Raw genomic sequence first — 17,280 nt, 5'->3', positions numbered from 1 at the left:
CTGCTGTTTTGGGGGGATGGGTGGGGGTAAAACAGGGAGAAAATTTGTAACTCAAAATCTGGCAGAAACGAATGATGTAAATCAGCAGTTAATAAAGCATTTAAATAAAAAAAAATAAATAGAAACATTAAAAACCTAAAAAAAAAAAAAACCCGGAAAGACTTATATGAACTGATGTTGAATGAAGTTAGCAGAACCAGGAGAACATGGTACACATCAACAGTAACATTGTGTGATAACCATCTTAGACTTTGCTGTTCTCAGCAACACAATGATCCAAGACAATTCCAAAAGACTCATGATGGAAAATGCTGTCCATATCCAGAGAAAGAACTATGGAGTCTAAATGCAGATCGAAGCAGACTATTATCTCTTTTTGTTTGTTTTTTTTCTTTCTCATGGTTTTTCGCTTTTGTTCTGATTCTTCTTTACAACACAACTAATGTGGAAATATGATTGTACATGTATGGTCTATATCAGATTGTGCCCCGTCTTAGGAAGGGGGGAGGGGAAGGACGGGGAGAAAATTTAGAACTCAAAATCTTTAAAAGTAAATGTTGAAAACTATAAATAAGTGAATGAATGAATAAAGGTGGATCCCCATCTCTGCCTAGTTCAAATAATGGTGAAGCTTCCTCTTCTAGCTGGAGGTTCTGGGGCTGTGGACCCTGAATTCTGTGACCCAGAGGAGCTGAATTCACGTCAGAGAACTTCTGAGGCTTTGTGGGAAGGGAACAAAATTGTTCTGGAAGCAGATGGTTAGAGCACCTGTGGCAATTCCCTTACATCAGTATCCCAGCAGATCTGGGGTCTCCCTATTCCTGGCACAAAACAAATTGTTTATGGATTGTAATCATAAGGACTTCCCACAACCTAGGGCAAAGTAATGTGTGTAGTATTCCACCTGTCAAGACAAGCCACCTGCTTGGCCATTCTTGAAGCCACACTATCCAGCCCCACATTGGACAGTGTGAAGGAACATGGGCTTCTCCAGATCAAGAATGCTTTTGATGCCCCCTGGTGTTTGGAATTGGTCAATTCTATTCAATTAAATTCATGTCCAATTCGGCAGTGTTTCTGAATCTTGCTGGTGACCATAATCACCAGTTGAGGGACAATGGTAAAACATAACAGCTCTTCCAGGGCTTCAAGCCAGGATTTATCTAGGAATAAGCAAGCTTTGACTAATTAGTTCTGTAGTGGTAGCTGCCAACTTACTGGCACTTACTCAGTAAAATGTCTTTGTCAGGTTTTATCTTTAGTTGTATGTAAAGTTAAGTCAGTCTCAGGGTGCTTGATGCTCACCCATAGTAGCATAATTCTGGACCCCTTGCAGTTTGGGTGTCCTGGTTCTGGATGTCCTAGGTCCTGCACAGGGTATTAAATAAAACCACTCATTTTTCTCTCTACCTCACACACCAGTTTCCATTCTTTGTCACCTCAGTGCAGATAGTAAATATCTAACAAATGCAAGAGAGAAAACATATATACACACACATATATATACACATACACACATACATACACACATATAACACACATACATGTAGCATTGTGCTGGTAAATATCTAACAATTAGCTCTCTGAGGGGAAAACGTTTGCATGGAATACTTTAAAGTTTAATCTGCACTGGTAGTGTTTTTCTCCATCACTTTCTTAAGTCTAGATAACCAACAAAACAGTGACTCAAGCCAAGATTTGTGACATTTGCTAACTCCTGAGATATAAATACACTGAAAATGTAACCATTGACTCTTCTGAACTGGGTGTTGCTGGTTCCAGCATACCCCTGCCCTTCTATTGATACATGACAGGATTTGCCAGACCCCAGCTCTGGGTTATACTCCACCATCTGCCTTTTCCACTTCTCTTGCTAAGTGCTCCTGAAGAGAATCATGACATCATGCTGTCTGGGCACACCGCCGATGATATCTGATTTCATTGTGTGCTATATGATCTTATCTGGGTGTCAGTGTTGCATGGTAATCCTTTAGCTCTTTACTCATCGACTCTATCAGACTCCACACGGCATCTATTCCAAGCCTTTTCTCTTCTCAAGTCACCTCCTCTCTCAGCAGAGAACCTCATCTCCTATGGTCCTGAGAAAACGGTGACCACCCTCTTTTAGCTACATCTTGTTCCGTATTTCACAACCCAAGTCCCCTCAACATCCTTCTGTTCTCCTTGGCTCTTGTCCACAAGGTGGCCCTTCTCCTTGCCAAGGTCAATCCTTCTACTTGAGCCCTTCATTTCCTCCTGTGTCCTCTGGGGAGTTTGTTCTTTTATCTTTCTTCCCTTCTCCAATCTTCATTTCACTTTATCCCTTAGCTCCTTTCCCTGGTCTACAACCATTCTCATGTCTCCCTCATCTTTAAAAACAAACAAACCTTCATTTGATCCTGCCATCCTCTCAAACTATCATCTGTCTCTGCTTGATTTCACAGTCCCATCATTTATGTGCATTGTCTGCCTGTAATCATTTCACATTCTCTTCTCAACCTCTTTGTAATGTGGCTTCTGACTGAAATACTTGGGTAAAACTGCTCTGCCCAAGATAAAATATGGTCTTTTAGTTGCCAAATTCAATGAGCTTTTCTTTGGTCTTCATTCTTCTTGATCTCTCTCTAGCTTTTGATACCATTGGCCAACCTTCCTCTTGGATGTCATCTCCTCCCTGTTTCTTCATGACATTGCTCTCTCATGATTCTTGTCCTGCTGTTTGGCCATGCTTTCTTATTCCTCTTTGTAGGACCAGCATCTCTATCCTGTCCCTCATGGGTGGATATATCCCCAGGCTCTGTCCTGTACCCTCTTCTTCTGGCTTTCTAAACTGCCTCATGGTGATCTCAGCAACCCCCATGGGTTCAATTTTTATCTTAATGCAAATCACCCCCAAGTTTTCATATCTAGCCCTCGCTTGGACTCCTTGATTTGCTCACCCTACATATCTAGTTAATGACCATTTCTTACCATTTCTACTTCCTCTGCACTCATATGGCCACCAGCTTAGTTCAAGCCCTTGGTATCTCTCACTTGTACTACTGCAATGACTTCCTAATTGATCTTCCTGTTTCAAGTCTCTCCCCACTCCAATCTATTCTTCACTTAGCCACCAAAGTCATTTTGCTAAAATAGAGCCCTGACAATGTCACCCTCACTCCCCATCTAATAAAATTCAGTCACTTCCTATTACTTTATGATAAAACACAAACTCCTCCATTTGCTATTTAAAACCCATAATAATCTAGCTCTGTCCTTCCTTTGTAACCAATAGAAATCAACGATGTACAGAATCATCGGTTTCAATTACCCCATTCTATGTACTTAATGGTCCAACCTAACTGTTGTTCTTCTAACCACATTCAGTCTTTGCAGTGACTGTCCTCTATGCTAAGAATATATTCCCTCCTCTCTTGTGAATCTTGTAATGCCTAGTTTCCTAAAAGACTCAGACCAAGTTCTACTTTCTGCATGAATGGAGTCTTTCCTGGTCACCCCAGCTGTTGGTGCCTCCCTGCCAAGGTTATCCTGTATCTGACTTGGATGCGTTTTGTACACACGGAATGTGTGTGTGTGAGCTGCTTTGGAGGGCAGGCACTGGTTCATGTTTGTCTTTGTATTCCCAGCACAGTGTCTGGAGCTTAATAGCCATAATTAATGCTTGTCGGTCGATTCTATCTGCTATGTGAAAGAGGTGATTTTTTTCATTTTCTAAAAATAATTTATTATACATGGTGATATCCCAAGAAATGTACCTCTCAGATCTATGAATAAGGGAAGAGTTTATGACCAGAAGTAAAATTAATAATTTTGATAACATGAAATTAAAGGTTTTTTTTTCAAAGAACAAAACCAACGCAGCCAAAATTAAAAGGCAAGCAGGAAAGTAGGAAACAAATTTTATAGCAAGTTTCTCTAATAAAGGAAATGAGAGCCATAGACCAATTGAGAAATAGTCAAAGGACATGAACAGCTAGTTTTCAGAAGAAGAAATCAAAGCGATCATGTGAAAAAAATGCTCCAAATCACTATTGATTGAGAAATGAAAAATTAAAATAGTTCTGAGATATTACCTCACACTTGTCAGTTTGGCTAAGATTACAGAAAAAAATACCTAAAAGGACGTGGAAAATAGGAACATTAGTGCAATATTGATGGAATTGTAAAGTCCAAACATTCTGGGCAACAATTTGAAACCAAAGGGGTAAAAAACTGTTCATACCCTTTGATCCATCAATACCATTACTAGATCTGTATCTCAAAGAGATCAAAGACAAGAGGTAAAGACTCATGTGTACCAAAAATAGTAGTTTTTTTGTGGTGGCAAAGAATTGGACATTGAAGTTGAAAATTCCCCATCATGGCTGTATATGATTGTGATGGAATACTATTGTGCTATAAGAAATGATGAGCTGGATGGTTTCAGAAAAACTTGGGAAGACATTATGTGAACTGATGCAAAATGAAGTAAGCAGAACCAGGAGAACATTATACATAGTAATGTTGCTATGATTATCAACTGTAAAAGACTTAGCTAGTCTGATCAAGACAATGATACAAAACAGTTCTAAAGAACTCATGACAAAAATGCTATCCACTTCCAACTGAACTTTTAATGAAAATTGAAGCATACTTTTTTCACTTTATTTTCTTGCTATATTTTTGCTGTGATATGGCTAATATGGAAATATGTTTTACATGATTTCACATGTATAATTGATATATTGTTTGCCTTCTTAGGGGGTGGAAAAGGAATAGGAGAGAGAGAATCTGGAGCTAAAAATTTTAAAAGAAAAGAATGTTAAAATAAATAATAAATTTTGAAAAAGAAAAATAATTTGGATGCTATGTCATTTGGCACATATATGTTTAGTATTGATATTACTTCATTGTCTGTAGTACCTTTTATCAAAATATAGATTCCCTATCTCTTTTATTTAGGTCTATTTTTGCTTTTGCTTTGCCTGAGGTCATGATAGTTGCCCTTACTTTTTTTTTACTTCACCTGAAGCATGATAGATTCTGATCCAGAGCTTTATTTTAGCTTTGTGAGTGTATTTCTGTTTCAAGTATGTTTCTTGTAAATAATATATTAATGGATTCTGGTTTCTAATCCATTTTGCTATCCACTTGTGTTTTACAGGTGAGTTCATCCAATTCACATTCATTGTTATGATTGCTCCCTCTGTATTTCCCTTCATCCTCTTTTCTTCTTTATCTTTCTCTCTGTCTCAGTGTCTTTATCTCTTTACTTTGTTTTGCTTACAATCACTGCCTCCCTTAATCCACCTTCGCTTTTATCAGCCATACCTTTTCTTTTATTCCCTTCCCCTCCTTCTTCCTTTTTTGGTAAGGTAGATTTCTTTTTCTTTTCTACATTCATATTAAACATATTATCACATTAGTCATGTTATAAAGAAGAATTAGAACCAATGGGAGAAACCATGAGAAAGAAGAAACAAAAATAAAAAAAGAGAGAGAGCAAATAGTATGCTTTGATCTGCATTCAGACTCCATAGTTCTTTTTCTGGGTGTGGATAGCATTTTCCATCATGAATCTTTTGGAATTGTCTTAGATCACGAGGTAGATTTCTATACCCAAATAAGTGTGTATATTTATTTACATTTTTGAGCCAGTTCAGATGAGAGTGAGATTCAAGCATTGCTTGCCTTCCCCACTTATTTTCTTCTCCCCCGTAAAAGCTTTTATATGAGCTAATTTCCCTTGATCTGCCTTTCCTTTCCCCCTTATCCTGGTACATTCTTCTTTCTCACATCTCCATTTTTGTTTTAAATTATTCCAACATAACCAACTCACACCTGTGCATTCTGTCTAGTAGACTCATTCTAACTGTGCTAATAATGATAAAGTTCCCAGGATTTACATGGATCATCTTCCCATATAGGAATATAAACAATCGGGGCGGCCAGGTAGCACAGGGAGTAAGAGCACCGGCTCCAGTGTTGAGAAGACCTGGAGATCGAATCCCGGGCTCAGACACTTAGCACCCACCCAGAAACACCTGGCCGTGTAACCTTGAGCAAGTTACTTAACCCCAATTGCTTAGGGGCGGCCAGGTAGCACAGCGAGTAAGAGCACCGGCTCCAGTGTTGGGATGACCTGGAGATCGAATCCTGGGCTCAGACACTCAGCACCACACCCAGAAATGACTGGCCGTGTAACCTTGAGCAAGTTACTTAACCCTGATTGCTTAAAAATAAAAAAAAAGGATTGTAAACAATTTGACTTGTGAAATTCCTGATGATTTCTCTTTCCGGTTACCTTTGTGTGCTTTTCTTGAGGCTTCTGTTTGAATGTCAGATTTTCTCTTTAGCTTTGGTTTTTTCTTGTTTGTAATCCTAGCTCATTTGCCTTTCAGAATATTACGTTCAAGTCTCCTCTTCTCACTTAATGCGGTAGCTGCTAAATCTTGTGTGATCCTGACTGTGCTCCATGGTATTTGAATGGTCTCTTTCTGGCTGCTTTTAGTAGTTTTTCCTTGACCTGGGATCTCTGGAATTTGGCTATTAAATTTCTGAGACTTTTCATTCGGGGATATCTTTCAGAAGGTGATGAAGGGTGAACCCGGTGGTTCTAAGATATAGGGGCATTTTTCCATTAAGCTTTTCATAGGATGAAGGAATATAGAAGAGAAAAGCCTCACATGGGGGGGGCCATGTTTGGGCCCAGACTTGAAAATGGGTACAGTTTCACACAGACCTCCATCCCCACCTGTTAAATTCCTACCCATCCTTTAGACCCCAACTCCATTGCCCCATCCTCCAGTAAACCTCTCCTGGCAGGCTTCTCATAAAATTGTACTTGTGTCTCTCTCATGCCTCGTAGTATTTATGTATGTGTCATCTTTCCCATTAGACTGTAAGCTCTGTGAGGATAGGGACACTCGCTGTCTTATTCAAATTAGTACTTGGCACAGAATCCTGTTCCCAGATAATAAATGTTTTTGGTGATGAATTGAGTCATATTTAGCTGTGATAGGAAAAAAAGGCAACTTCATAAATTATTAACTTTCTGTTATGTGTCCCTCAAAACACAATAATGATATAATGAATAAAAAGCTGATTTCAGAGTCAGAAAGATCTGAGTTCTAGGTATGATCTCCCTTAACTGCCTGAACTTGGGGAACCTCTCAGTGCTCAAGGCAAATTTCTAAGCCTCTAAGTTGCAGAGAGGTGTTGGCTTTCCTTGATAGAAGTTTCTCGCTGGGAGCTCCCTAAACTCATAAAACCCAAGATCTGCTTAAAACAAAAAAAGCAACTTGTCTTTTATTTGGGGTCTTTGCTACCAAATCCACTGGCTGTATTTTCAGTAAGGGGAAAGCCAGTGATGAAACTAATGGGTTTAAAAATTAGAGCCTGCATGGAAAACGCATTACAACCAAACTAATGAAATCATTCTCTTTTTCCCCCCAGAGGCACTTTACCAGACATTGGAATTTGTAGGCTCAATGAAAGATAGGAGAGATGAAGAAGGTTTTATAGAGGTGAGAAATTAAATAATTCAATATCTGTGCAAAGACCTTCCATCAATTTTACTTATCCATTGCCTTTGGGAGCAATGTTATTATTAACACAAATGTTAATTCACATCTGTATTAATTATGCAATAATGGAGGGCAGTGGTATAATGGAAAGAATACTGTGGACCAGGGTTCAAATGCTACCTCGGATGCTTATTGTCTTTGTGACCTCATACAAGTTACATTATGTCCTGAGGATTCAGTTTCCTCTTCTTCAACATGGTAGGGCTGGACGAGGTGGTCTTTGAGACCACTTCCAGTCCTACATCAATGATCCGAAGTCCTGTCCCTGTCATAACTATACAGTTTAGTTGTTGAAAGGGGATGATAAAGAATATTTATATTATGGAAAACTGATAAAATCCACTTATGAAGATACAGTCTGTCAGATAAAATGTTGAGTAAGACACATTATTCTGAGGACCCCATAGAGAAATGACACTCAGATGAATGTTTTTAGCCCTGTTTGAAAGCAGAATAATGACTAATGCAATGAAAGCTGCATGAGATTGGGGTCCATCAGCTATTTGAATGGGACTGTTTTGAGAGTTTTGAAGTTTATAATTGATAAAACTACAAATGAAAGAGCTGTCAAGAACTATGGGAAGATTATATAAGAATTTTGGGATTCATACCTTATAACATACCTTGCGTGCATGTTATAGAGGAATAAGCTAAGGAAGCGATCATATATCTTGAGAGGCCCAGGTTTCCCATCACAGTCATTTTTTGTGTTTCTCAATTTCTCAGTCTACAAAAATCATTCTCTACATTGTACATATCAACAGTAACATTGTGTTATGACCAGCTTTGATAGATTTGGCTCTTCTCAGCAATACAGTGATGCAAGACAATTCCAAAAGACATGCTGGAAAATGTCATCCACATCCAGAGAAAGAACTATGGAGTTTGACTGCAGATCGAAGCATTTTCTCTTTTTTGTTTTTTTGTGTTTTCTTTCTTGTGGTTTTTCCCTTTTGTTCTGATTCTTCTTTCACAACATGATCAATGTGGGAATATGTTTAATATGATTGTATATGTATAGCCGATATTGGATTGCTCGCCATCTTGGTGGGAGAAGGAAGGAGAGAGTGGGAGGAAGAAAAAAAATTTGGAACTCAAAATCTTATAAAAGTGAATGTTGAAAACCATCTTTACAAGTAATTGGAAAAAATAAAATAGTATAAAGTCAGGGAAAAGAGAAAAAAAATCATTCTCTTCTCTTTTCTTTCCTTTTCCAGTGGTTCCCATAGAACCAAATATACTTTTCTTTCACCCATGCTTTGTTGGGTCAAATGAGAAAATATTTATAAAATATTGTGCCCAGTAAAAGATATGTGCACAATGCCTGGCATACAGCAGGTACTTAATAAATGCTCATTCCCTTCCTCTTTCTCCTTGGTGTATCTGAACAGGTACCAGCCCACCAATCTTACATGAAAGTTTGGGTTGCAGTCAAAAGTGATCCTTATACCAAGAATGGTGCTGATTAAGAAGATAACCAAATCAATTTCAATCACTAAGTCAGACAGGTGTAGCTGAACCCACTATGGAATGCTGGAAGTTTTCAGTAAAATTTTGGGTTTGAATGGGGGAGTCACATCTATCTTGCATTTTAAAAAATATACATTAGTTTTTTGTAGAAGTTCCTCTTTTACCTGTATTTCTAAAAGCCAGAAACTTTCTAAATGAAACTGTTGGAAATCTGTTCTCATCCTTCTTCCCTAAAGAAGACAGAATTTTAAAAAAGTTTCTTTATGAAACCTAAAAGGTAATAATTTTGTATTTGCTTCCTTTATTCATTCTTATAAGAATGAAATCTTTCAGGGAACTGGGCATTTTATTGTATGGATCCCTATCCTGTGTAAGCATGAGGGGGAAGGTGAAATAGGAGACTGAAAAGGGGGAGATTTTTAAAATCAATATTTCAGAAAAACAGGACCTCCTGCGTCTCCAGCTCCCACCACCTCCAATTCATGTAAAAGGGGACTCTAAACAAACTTTGGAGCTACAGAACCCACAAAATGACACAGAGAAGCTAACCTCCCACTGAGGACAGCCCAGCAGGCCAGCAGGAATTGGCCAGCTCAGCACTGTGGGAGTTGATCCCAGCCCCACATGGAGGTTTTAGCCACAGGGTGGACCTGACCAACCACTGGCTGTAGGGACTCCAGATCACCAGCAGCTGTGGCGATCCAGAATTATCAACACATAGATGCTAAGGACAAAGTGAGAGGTCAGTGCAGTGAGGACTTTGGGACCCAGTAGTTGGGAATGCATTGGCTTTTGCTCTCGGGAGAGAAGCCGCTGAGGGCTGTGGGGCAGCCACTGCATGGCAGGTTCAGCTCCTGGCCTGCAGAGACTAGGGGGACCAAGCAACCAGCCTGAGGGGTAATCACTCTTGCTTTAATCTGCTTGGATCTGGATTGCAGTCTAGGGTGGAGGTCCTGGGGTGTGTGACCAGCTTGCCATAGCGTATGGAGGCTTCAGAGAGGGCACCCAACTAATACCTCCAGAAGCTGAGAAAATCCCAGTGGTTGGAATGAAGCTCCCTGGTCTAGTGGCACAATCCTACTGTGGCAAAAAGCTCAAAAGTCAAGTTATTGAGTGGCAAAATGAGCAGGCAAAGGAAGCAAACCAAGCAAAGCAATCCAACATTAGACTCCTATTTGGGGGACAAAAAGGAGCAAAGCTTGGAACAGGAGGAAGACAGTGAAGTCAGAACTCCTTCACCAAAAGCTTCAAAGGAAAATACGAGCTGGTTATAGGCCATAGAGGACCTTAAGAAGCAGATAAGAGAAGTGGAGGAAAAATTGGGAAGAGAAATGAGAATAATGCAAGAAAATTATGAAATGAGAGTCAACAGCCTGACTGAGGAAAATAAAATCTTAAAAAATAGATTAACTCAAATGGCAAAGGAGGCTCAAAAAGACAATGAGGAGAAGAATGCCTTAAAAAGCCAAATTTGCCAGATGGAAAAAGAATTTCAAAAGCTCACTGAGGAGAATCATTCCTTCAGAATTAGATTGGAGCAAATGGAAGCTCATGACTTTATGAGAAATCAAGATGCTGTTAAACAGATCCAAACAAATGAAAGAATAGAAGGCAATGTGAAATATCTCATGGGGAAAAAAACCACTGACCTGGAAAATAGATCCAGGAGAGATAATTTAAAAATTATTGGACTACCTGAAAGCCATGATCAAAGAAAGAACCTAGAAATCAACCTCCAAGAAATTCTCAAGGAAAACTGCCCTGATGTTTTAGAACCAGAGGGCAAAACAGAGGTTGAAAGAATCCACCAATCACCCCCTGAAAAAGATCCCCAAAAGAAAACTCCTAGGAATATTATAGCCAGGTTCCAAAATTCCCAGATCAAGGAGAGAATATTACAAGCAGCCAGGAAGAAACAATTTGAATATTGTGGAAACACAATCAGGATAACTCAGGATCTGGCAGCTTCTACACTGAGGGATCTAAGGGCTTGGAATATGATATTCTGGAGGTTAAAGGAGCTGGGATTAAAACCAAGAATCACCTACCCAGCAAAACTGAGTATCATATTTCAGGGGAAAATATGGTCATTCAGTGGAATAGAGGACTTTCAAGCATTCTTGATGAAAAAACCAGAGTTGAATAGAAAATTTGACATTCAGATACAAGAAGCATGAGAAGGTAAACAGGGAAAAGAAATCATAAGAAACTTATCAAAGTTGAACTATTAACATTCCTACATGGAAAAATGATAATTGTAACTGATGAAACTTTTTTCAATATGAAAATAGTTGAAGTGAATAGAAACATATATATATATATACATATATATATATGTCTATATCAGAGGGTATACGGGCATATGAATACATATGTGAATGTGTGTATATATGTTTACAGGTATACATAGATAGAGGGCACAAGACCAATTTAATAGAAAGGGATGATACTTAAAAGGTGAAATTAAGAGGTGAGAGAGGAATATAATGAGAGGAGATTGGGGAGAGACAGAATGGGGTAAACTATCTCACATAAAAGATGCAAGGTAAAATGGTTACAATGGAGGGGAAGAATAGGAAGGCAAAAGGGAATGGGTCAACCTTATTCTCATTGAATTTGACTCCGGAAGGGAATGACATACACACTAAAATAGGGTATCTCACCCTACAAAAGCGTAGAAGGGAAGGGGATGAGAAGGGTGATGATAGAAGGGAGGGCAGGCTTGGGAGGAAGGAAGTTGGAAGCACCCACTTTTGAAAAGGAACAGGATCAAACTAGAGAATAGAGCAAGTGGGAGGTGGGATAGGAGGGAGGGAAATATAGTCAGTCTTTTACAATATATCTACTATGGTAATGTTTTGCATATAACCTATACTGAATTGCTTATCTTCCTATTGAGGATTGGTGATGAGGGAGGAAGGGAATGAAACTGGAATTCAAAGTTTCAAAATCAAATGTTTAAGAAAAAAATATATATATATATACTATTATTAATACTATTTTACATGTTGAGTAGAGTGCTCGCCCTGGAGTCAGGAGGACGTGAGTTTGGATCCGGCCTCAGACACTTAACACACACAAACAAAAATCCTAGCCATGTGACCTTGGGCAAGTTACTTAAACCCAATTAATTGCCCTCCAAAAAGCAAAAAAAAAATGCTAATTTACATGTAATTGGGAAATAAGATATACAGGCACTGTGGCATAGAGATCCACCATGTCCTACTGGAAAAGTCTAAGGGAGTGTGGAAGAAGATACAGGAGAGAACAGATTGGAGGAGGGGATATCCTGTGGGACTGCTATTGTGGGGTGGTGGGTGGGGGAAAAATGGGGAGAAAATTTGTAACTCAAAATCTGGCAGAAATGAATGATGTAAATCAGAAGTTAATAAAGCATTTGAAAAATGAAAAAAAAATCAATATTTCAGCACTCAAGTACTCAAATGGATCTGAGATTTCATTGATTCAGAAGTTCCCTAATGATGCAGACCACTGCCAATCCGTGGCTGACCATGGTGCTACCCTTGTACATGTCAGGATGATTAGTTTAGAGATGGAAGTTTGAGTTTAATCTTCATTTTACCAAAGAAGAAACTGAGGTCTAGGAGGATTAATTGGCTTGCCACTTAACAGTGACACAGAACTTATTAAATATCTGAGGCAGTATTTGAACCTGGATCTTTTTTTCACCTCTAATCCAGTGCCCTATCCACTCTGCCAATTCCCCCAACATGCAGGAGGCCTTCTTCACTTTCTCCTGGCAATTATGTCTCCATTAATTGACCTAGAAATGACAATACAGGGGGGTGGCTAGGTTTTGCAGTGAGTAAAGCGCCGGTCCTGGAGTCAGGAGGACCCGAGTTCACTTCTGGATTCAGACACTTAACACCCACACAGAAAAACTAGCCAAAACTAGCCATGTAACCTTGGGCAAGTTACTTAACCCCACTTGCTCTCCAAAAGGAAAAGAAAAAGAAATGACAATACATCATTTCAAAAAATAATACTGCCAATCCTTCCCAGCTCTCCTCTAGAGCCAGATGGGTAAGAAGGCAGAGAAGAACACAGAGAGAATGTAGAAGCAGTGGGAAAATGATCTCCATGTGAAGACAGAGTCTCTTGTTACCTTGCCTGCTGTCGACAAAGCTGTCTTCGTCCCGCCATGCTCTCACATTTCTTGGGAAAAGCAATTTAATCTGTCAGACTCAAGTGAAAAGACAAAGGCTTGGTGTGACTTCCCCCGTTCACCTGAAACCAAGTTTGTTCTAAGGTTCCTCCTCCACAGGATCATAGATTTAAATGAAGGGACCCCACATTTTACAAAGGAGGAAACTGAGGTTTAAAGGAGGTTAACTAAACTGGAAATGGCCCAACTAACACCACTGGAGCCCAACTGACATCTCTGAAGAGTCCGAACAAGAGAGGAGACCTCACCAAAATGCTCTGTCCTGCCCATCACTGACCCAAGTATATGGCACCTTGACTTTGGTCAAGGTCCTGCAGATACAAATGAAGAACTCCACTCAGCTGTGTAGGAGGAGACCATTCCTCTGTCCTTCTACTTGTCAAGTTAAAGAGAATGACATTTGTGGATAGCATGTTGGGCTTGGAGCCAAGAAGACCTGAGTTTGAATCCTGTCCTAGATACTGACTAACTGTGTGAACTTGGGCAAGTTACTTCCTCTCTACAAATCTCAGTTTCTCCATCTATTAAAGTACCTCTAAGGTCCCTTCCAGTTCTAGGATCTCATTTATACAGCATCAACTCCCTTGTATGGCTTTTTAAAAATATCATTTATAAAGAAACATCATTGGCCCATTTTCCCAGCAAGAGTTAAAGTTTATAGTCAAGTGATAAGCCTCAGGATGTGTAGAATAGATCTGCAGAGAACACTAATATTTTAGTTATGCAAGTGGGTGCTCTTAAGGTAATTAAGAACAGAACTATACTCAGCTATCAAGTGAATGTGGGGACTTGGGGTGCCTCCTGTGTGGGCAGGATTTTCAGGGAAACATGCTTCAGGTGCTCATTTTAGAAGGATTTTTGGTGGTTATTAACTTAAAATGTTTTTTTTAATTTTCATTTTGTATAAAGTGTTGCATTTAATTAAAGAAAAACCACCATAGCTAATGTGAATCTAGAGGACAGTTTTTACTAAATGGTATGCTAAGAATTTAGTTTCTCTGTCACATCAATAAGAATTCAGTTCACCGACTTCTGTCTTTGAACAGAGGGCTTTGGGAAGAACCCAAGTCAGTCATCAGGCATTTACTAAGCACCTACTAGCCAGGTGCTGTGCTAAGTCCTGGGGGGTACACTTATTCCTCAAAGAAATCATGTATGTTAGATGCCAAAAGAGACATGTTGTATTGTCATTAAACCTATTTTCCACTTTGTTCATTTTTACATACAGCCCTCCCTCTTAATGTAGATGACTGTGTACAAACATATGGAAAACATAGTTTCTTTTAATTAATCATCAAGCACAGTATGCCAGGTGCTTTGTTAAGCTCTTGGAATGCAAAAACATGAGGCAGTCCCTGACCTCTAGGAGCTTACATTCTACTAGGGAGAGATACAACATATTTAGAAATAAATGAATGTGGAAGATACGCAAAGGCAATACAAAGCCATTCCACTATCTACCCAGGAGACCATCTTGCTCCCATACCTACCACTACCACTGCTATCAGCACCACTATTCCTTTCCTTCTTCTTTCTCTGAATACAGTAATCAAATCAATAATCCTTGTTTCTGGAAAGTGCAGGACATTTGACTCCCTAATCGATTCCCTAGACCAAAACTCTTTTCTCAAATTCCCTTACATTTGGCTTTATCCTCCTGTTAGAATGTAAGCACCTTGAGGGCAGGGACTTGTCTTTGTTTTTGTATCCCCAGTGCTTAGCACAATACCTGGCTCAGAGTATTTAACAATACTTTTTTTCCCCCCACTGGAAATTCAGGAAAGGCTCCTAGAAATAAGCAGCATTTGAGACGAACCCTGAAGGAAGCTAGGGGCTTCCAAAGGCACATGCAAGGAAAGAGAACATTACAGGGACATCAGGGCAACCTGTGCAAAGGCAAGAGACGGATGTTGTGTATGTGGAACAGCAAGTACATGAAGGGGAGTAATGGAGAAATCAACCCAATCCAAAGATTTACATCTACTATGTGCAAGTCACTGGGCATAAGAAGACCGGTTGGAAAAACGGCTCTTTGTCTCAAGGAACTGATGTTCTTGTGTGTGTGTATGTGGGGAGAGATATAAACACAGAAGTTTAAGTACAATAATTTGAGGAGAGGAAGCATGCTAACAATCAAGGGGCTCAAGAAGGTGTTAGTTAATGATTATTTTTCATTCACTCTTTCCATGAGAGTTTTTAAACAGTAAAGGAAAGAGAATTGACAAAGACATTTTTTCTTGATTTTGTTGGTTAAGATGGGACAGTTAGTTGTCAAGCTCCTTTCTATTTCATTGACAAATGAAATTCCTTATACTTTTTGGTTAGTTCAGAGTGATTTAGACTTGTTTAAAGAAATGCTTTAAGGAGGGAAGTGAGTAGATGCTATTTCTCTCTACAATGTAAGATCCAAGAGAATGGGGGGGGGGACAGGTTTTACTTTTGTCTTTGTGTCTCTGACATACACTAAGTGCTCAATAAATGCTTATTGATTGAGAATTTTGCAACTGAATAAAGCGAGGCTTATTAAAAGCCATCTATTGCAATGTTTTACTTTGTTGTAAAGAGCAATTCTTTTCTAGAGTATATGCTGTAATGGGATTTTTATTTGCATTTACTTCGTAAATGAGACTCTTTGACAGTGACAGAAAATTCAGTTCTGGTTGATGAAATTAAAGATGTTACACCTGAAGAACTGTTTTATTAGTCAGGGCTCTTCCACAACCATATTGGGCTAACCCAGGAGAAGATGGATTTTTGCTGTTGTTTCAGTCATGTCCAACTCAGCCTGACCCCATTTGGGGGTTTTCTTGGCACAGATACTAGGCTGCTTTGCCATTTCCTTCTCCAGTTCATTTTACAGATGCAGCAACAGGGTGAAATGACTTGCCCAAGGTCACACAGCTAATGCATGTCTTAGGATTTAACTCGGAAGTTGAGTCTTCCTGACTCCAGGTCCAGAGCTCTATGCACTATGGCGCCACCTAGTGCCTGAGAATCTCCATAGCAGGCCATTATTTAAGACTGCTACTCTCCTTGGGTTCTCAATGTTGGGCAAGTGAATTCTTTCACCTCTTCCTCACCCAGACAGCAGGCTGTGTGTCCACACGTGCTCTACATCTACTACTTTCTGAGGTCATAAACTCATAAACACTTCTTTGTTCATTCTCCCTTTCAATTCCAGTCATGTCCTAGGCAGCTACTGACTGGTTCAAGTGCCTCGAAGGCTTGATAAATACAGCCACACTGAACTGGGGACCTCTGCCCTATGTTTCTAACACCATATTCTTCCTCTCTCTTTTTCTACATACCTCTTGCCTCCCTTTCTCCTTCCCTCCTTCCATTCTTTCCTCCTTCCCTTCTTCTTTCCTTCCTTCCTCCCTTCCTCCCTCCCTCCCTTCTTTCCTTCCTCCCTTGCTACTTGCCTTCCTTCCTTCCTCCCTCCCTTCTTCCCTCTCTCCCTTCCTCCTTCCTACCTCCCTCACTACTTCCCTTCTTTCCTTCCTTTCTTCCTTCCCTCCCTTCCCTTCCCTTCCCTTCCCTTCCCTTCCCTTCCCTTCCCTTCCCTTCCCTCCCTCCCTCCCTCCCTCCCTCCCTCCCTCCTTCCCTTCCTCCCTTCCTTCCTTTCTTCTTTGCTTTTCTGTTTCCCTAGTACTTAGCACAGTGCTTGGCACATAGCAAGCCCTTGATACATGCTCATTAACTTGATTTGACTTTTTGACCATCAGTTAAATTAAGTGGAGTAGAGGTCTCAAGAGGTTGGGATCATCAGATCATACAGCTTTGGATCTGGAGGACTTTAGATGGCTGGAGGTCATCTTGTCCAACCTCATTTTATAGACGAGGAAACTGGAGCCCACAGAGAGAAGATGATTTGCCCAAGGTCACATGCAAAAGTCAAGACTCAGAATGTCATCTTCTGTTTCTGGATCTACTGTACAGTTTGGGAAATAGGATCTCCTGCTGGCCAAGCATTCTCTCACCTCAGCCCTACACACACACACGCACACACACGCACGGGCACACACAGATACACACATGCACGCACACATATGGGCATAC

At 39.9% G+C, this 17,280-nt stretch overlaps 1 protein-coding gene across 1 annotated transcript in view; it reads left to right on the top strand.

The window, feature by feature from the left end:
- EFCAB5 (EF-hand calcium binding domain 5) overlaps window positions 1-17,280 on the top strand; it is a 131,669-nt gene that overhangs the window by 46,877 nt on the left and 67,512 nt on the right. Inside the window, exon 4 of the mRNA XM_069089740.1 lies at window positions 7,435-7,505. Within this exon, the coding sequence (XP_068945841.1) occupies window positions 7,435-7,505 (71 nt within the window). The remainder of the gene's footprint in view (window positions 1-7,434; window positions 7,506-17,280) is intronic.

The sequence above is a fragment of the Petaurus breviceps genome, unplaced genomic scaffold (genome assembly GCF_028583685.1).
Source record: "Petaurus breviceps papuanus isolate PSGF00001 unplaced genomic scaffold, PetGlider_PUasm1.0 186, whole genome shotgun sequence".
Taxonomy (NCBI): Eukaryota; Metazoa; Chordata; class Mammalia; order Diprotodontia; family Petauridae; genus Petaurus; species Petaurus breviceps.
The sequence above is the reverse complement of the archived record's forward strand: the minus strand, read 5'-3'. Positions and strand labels throughout refer to the sequence as shown.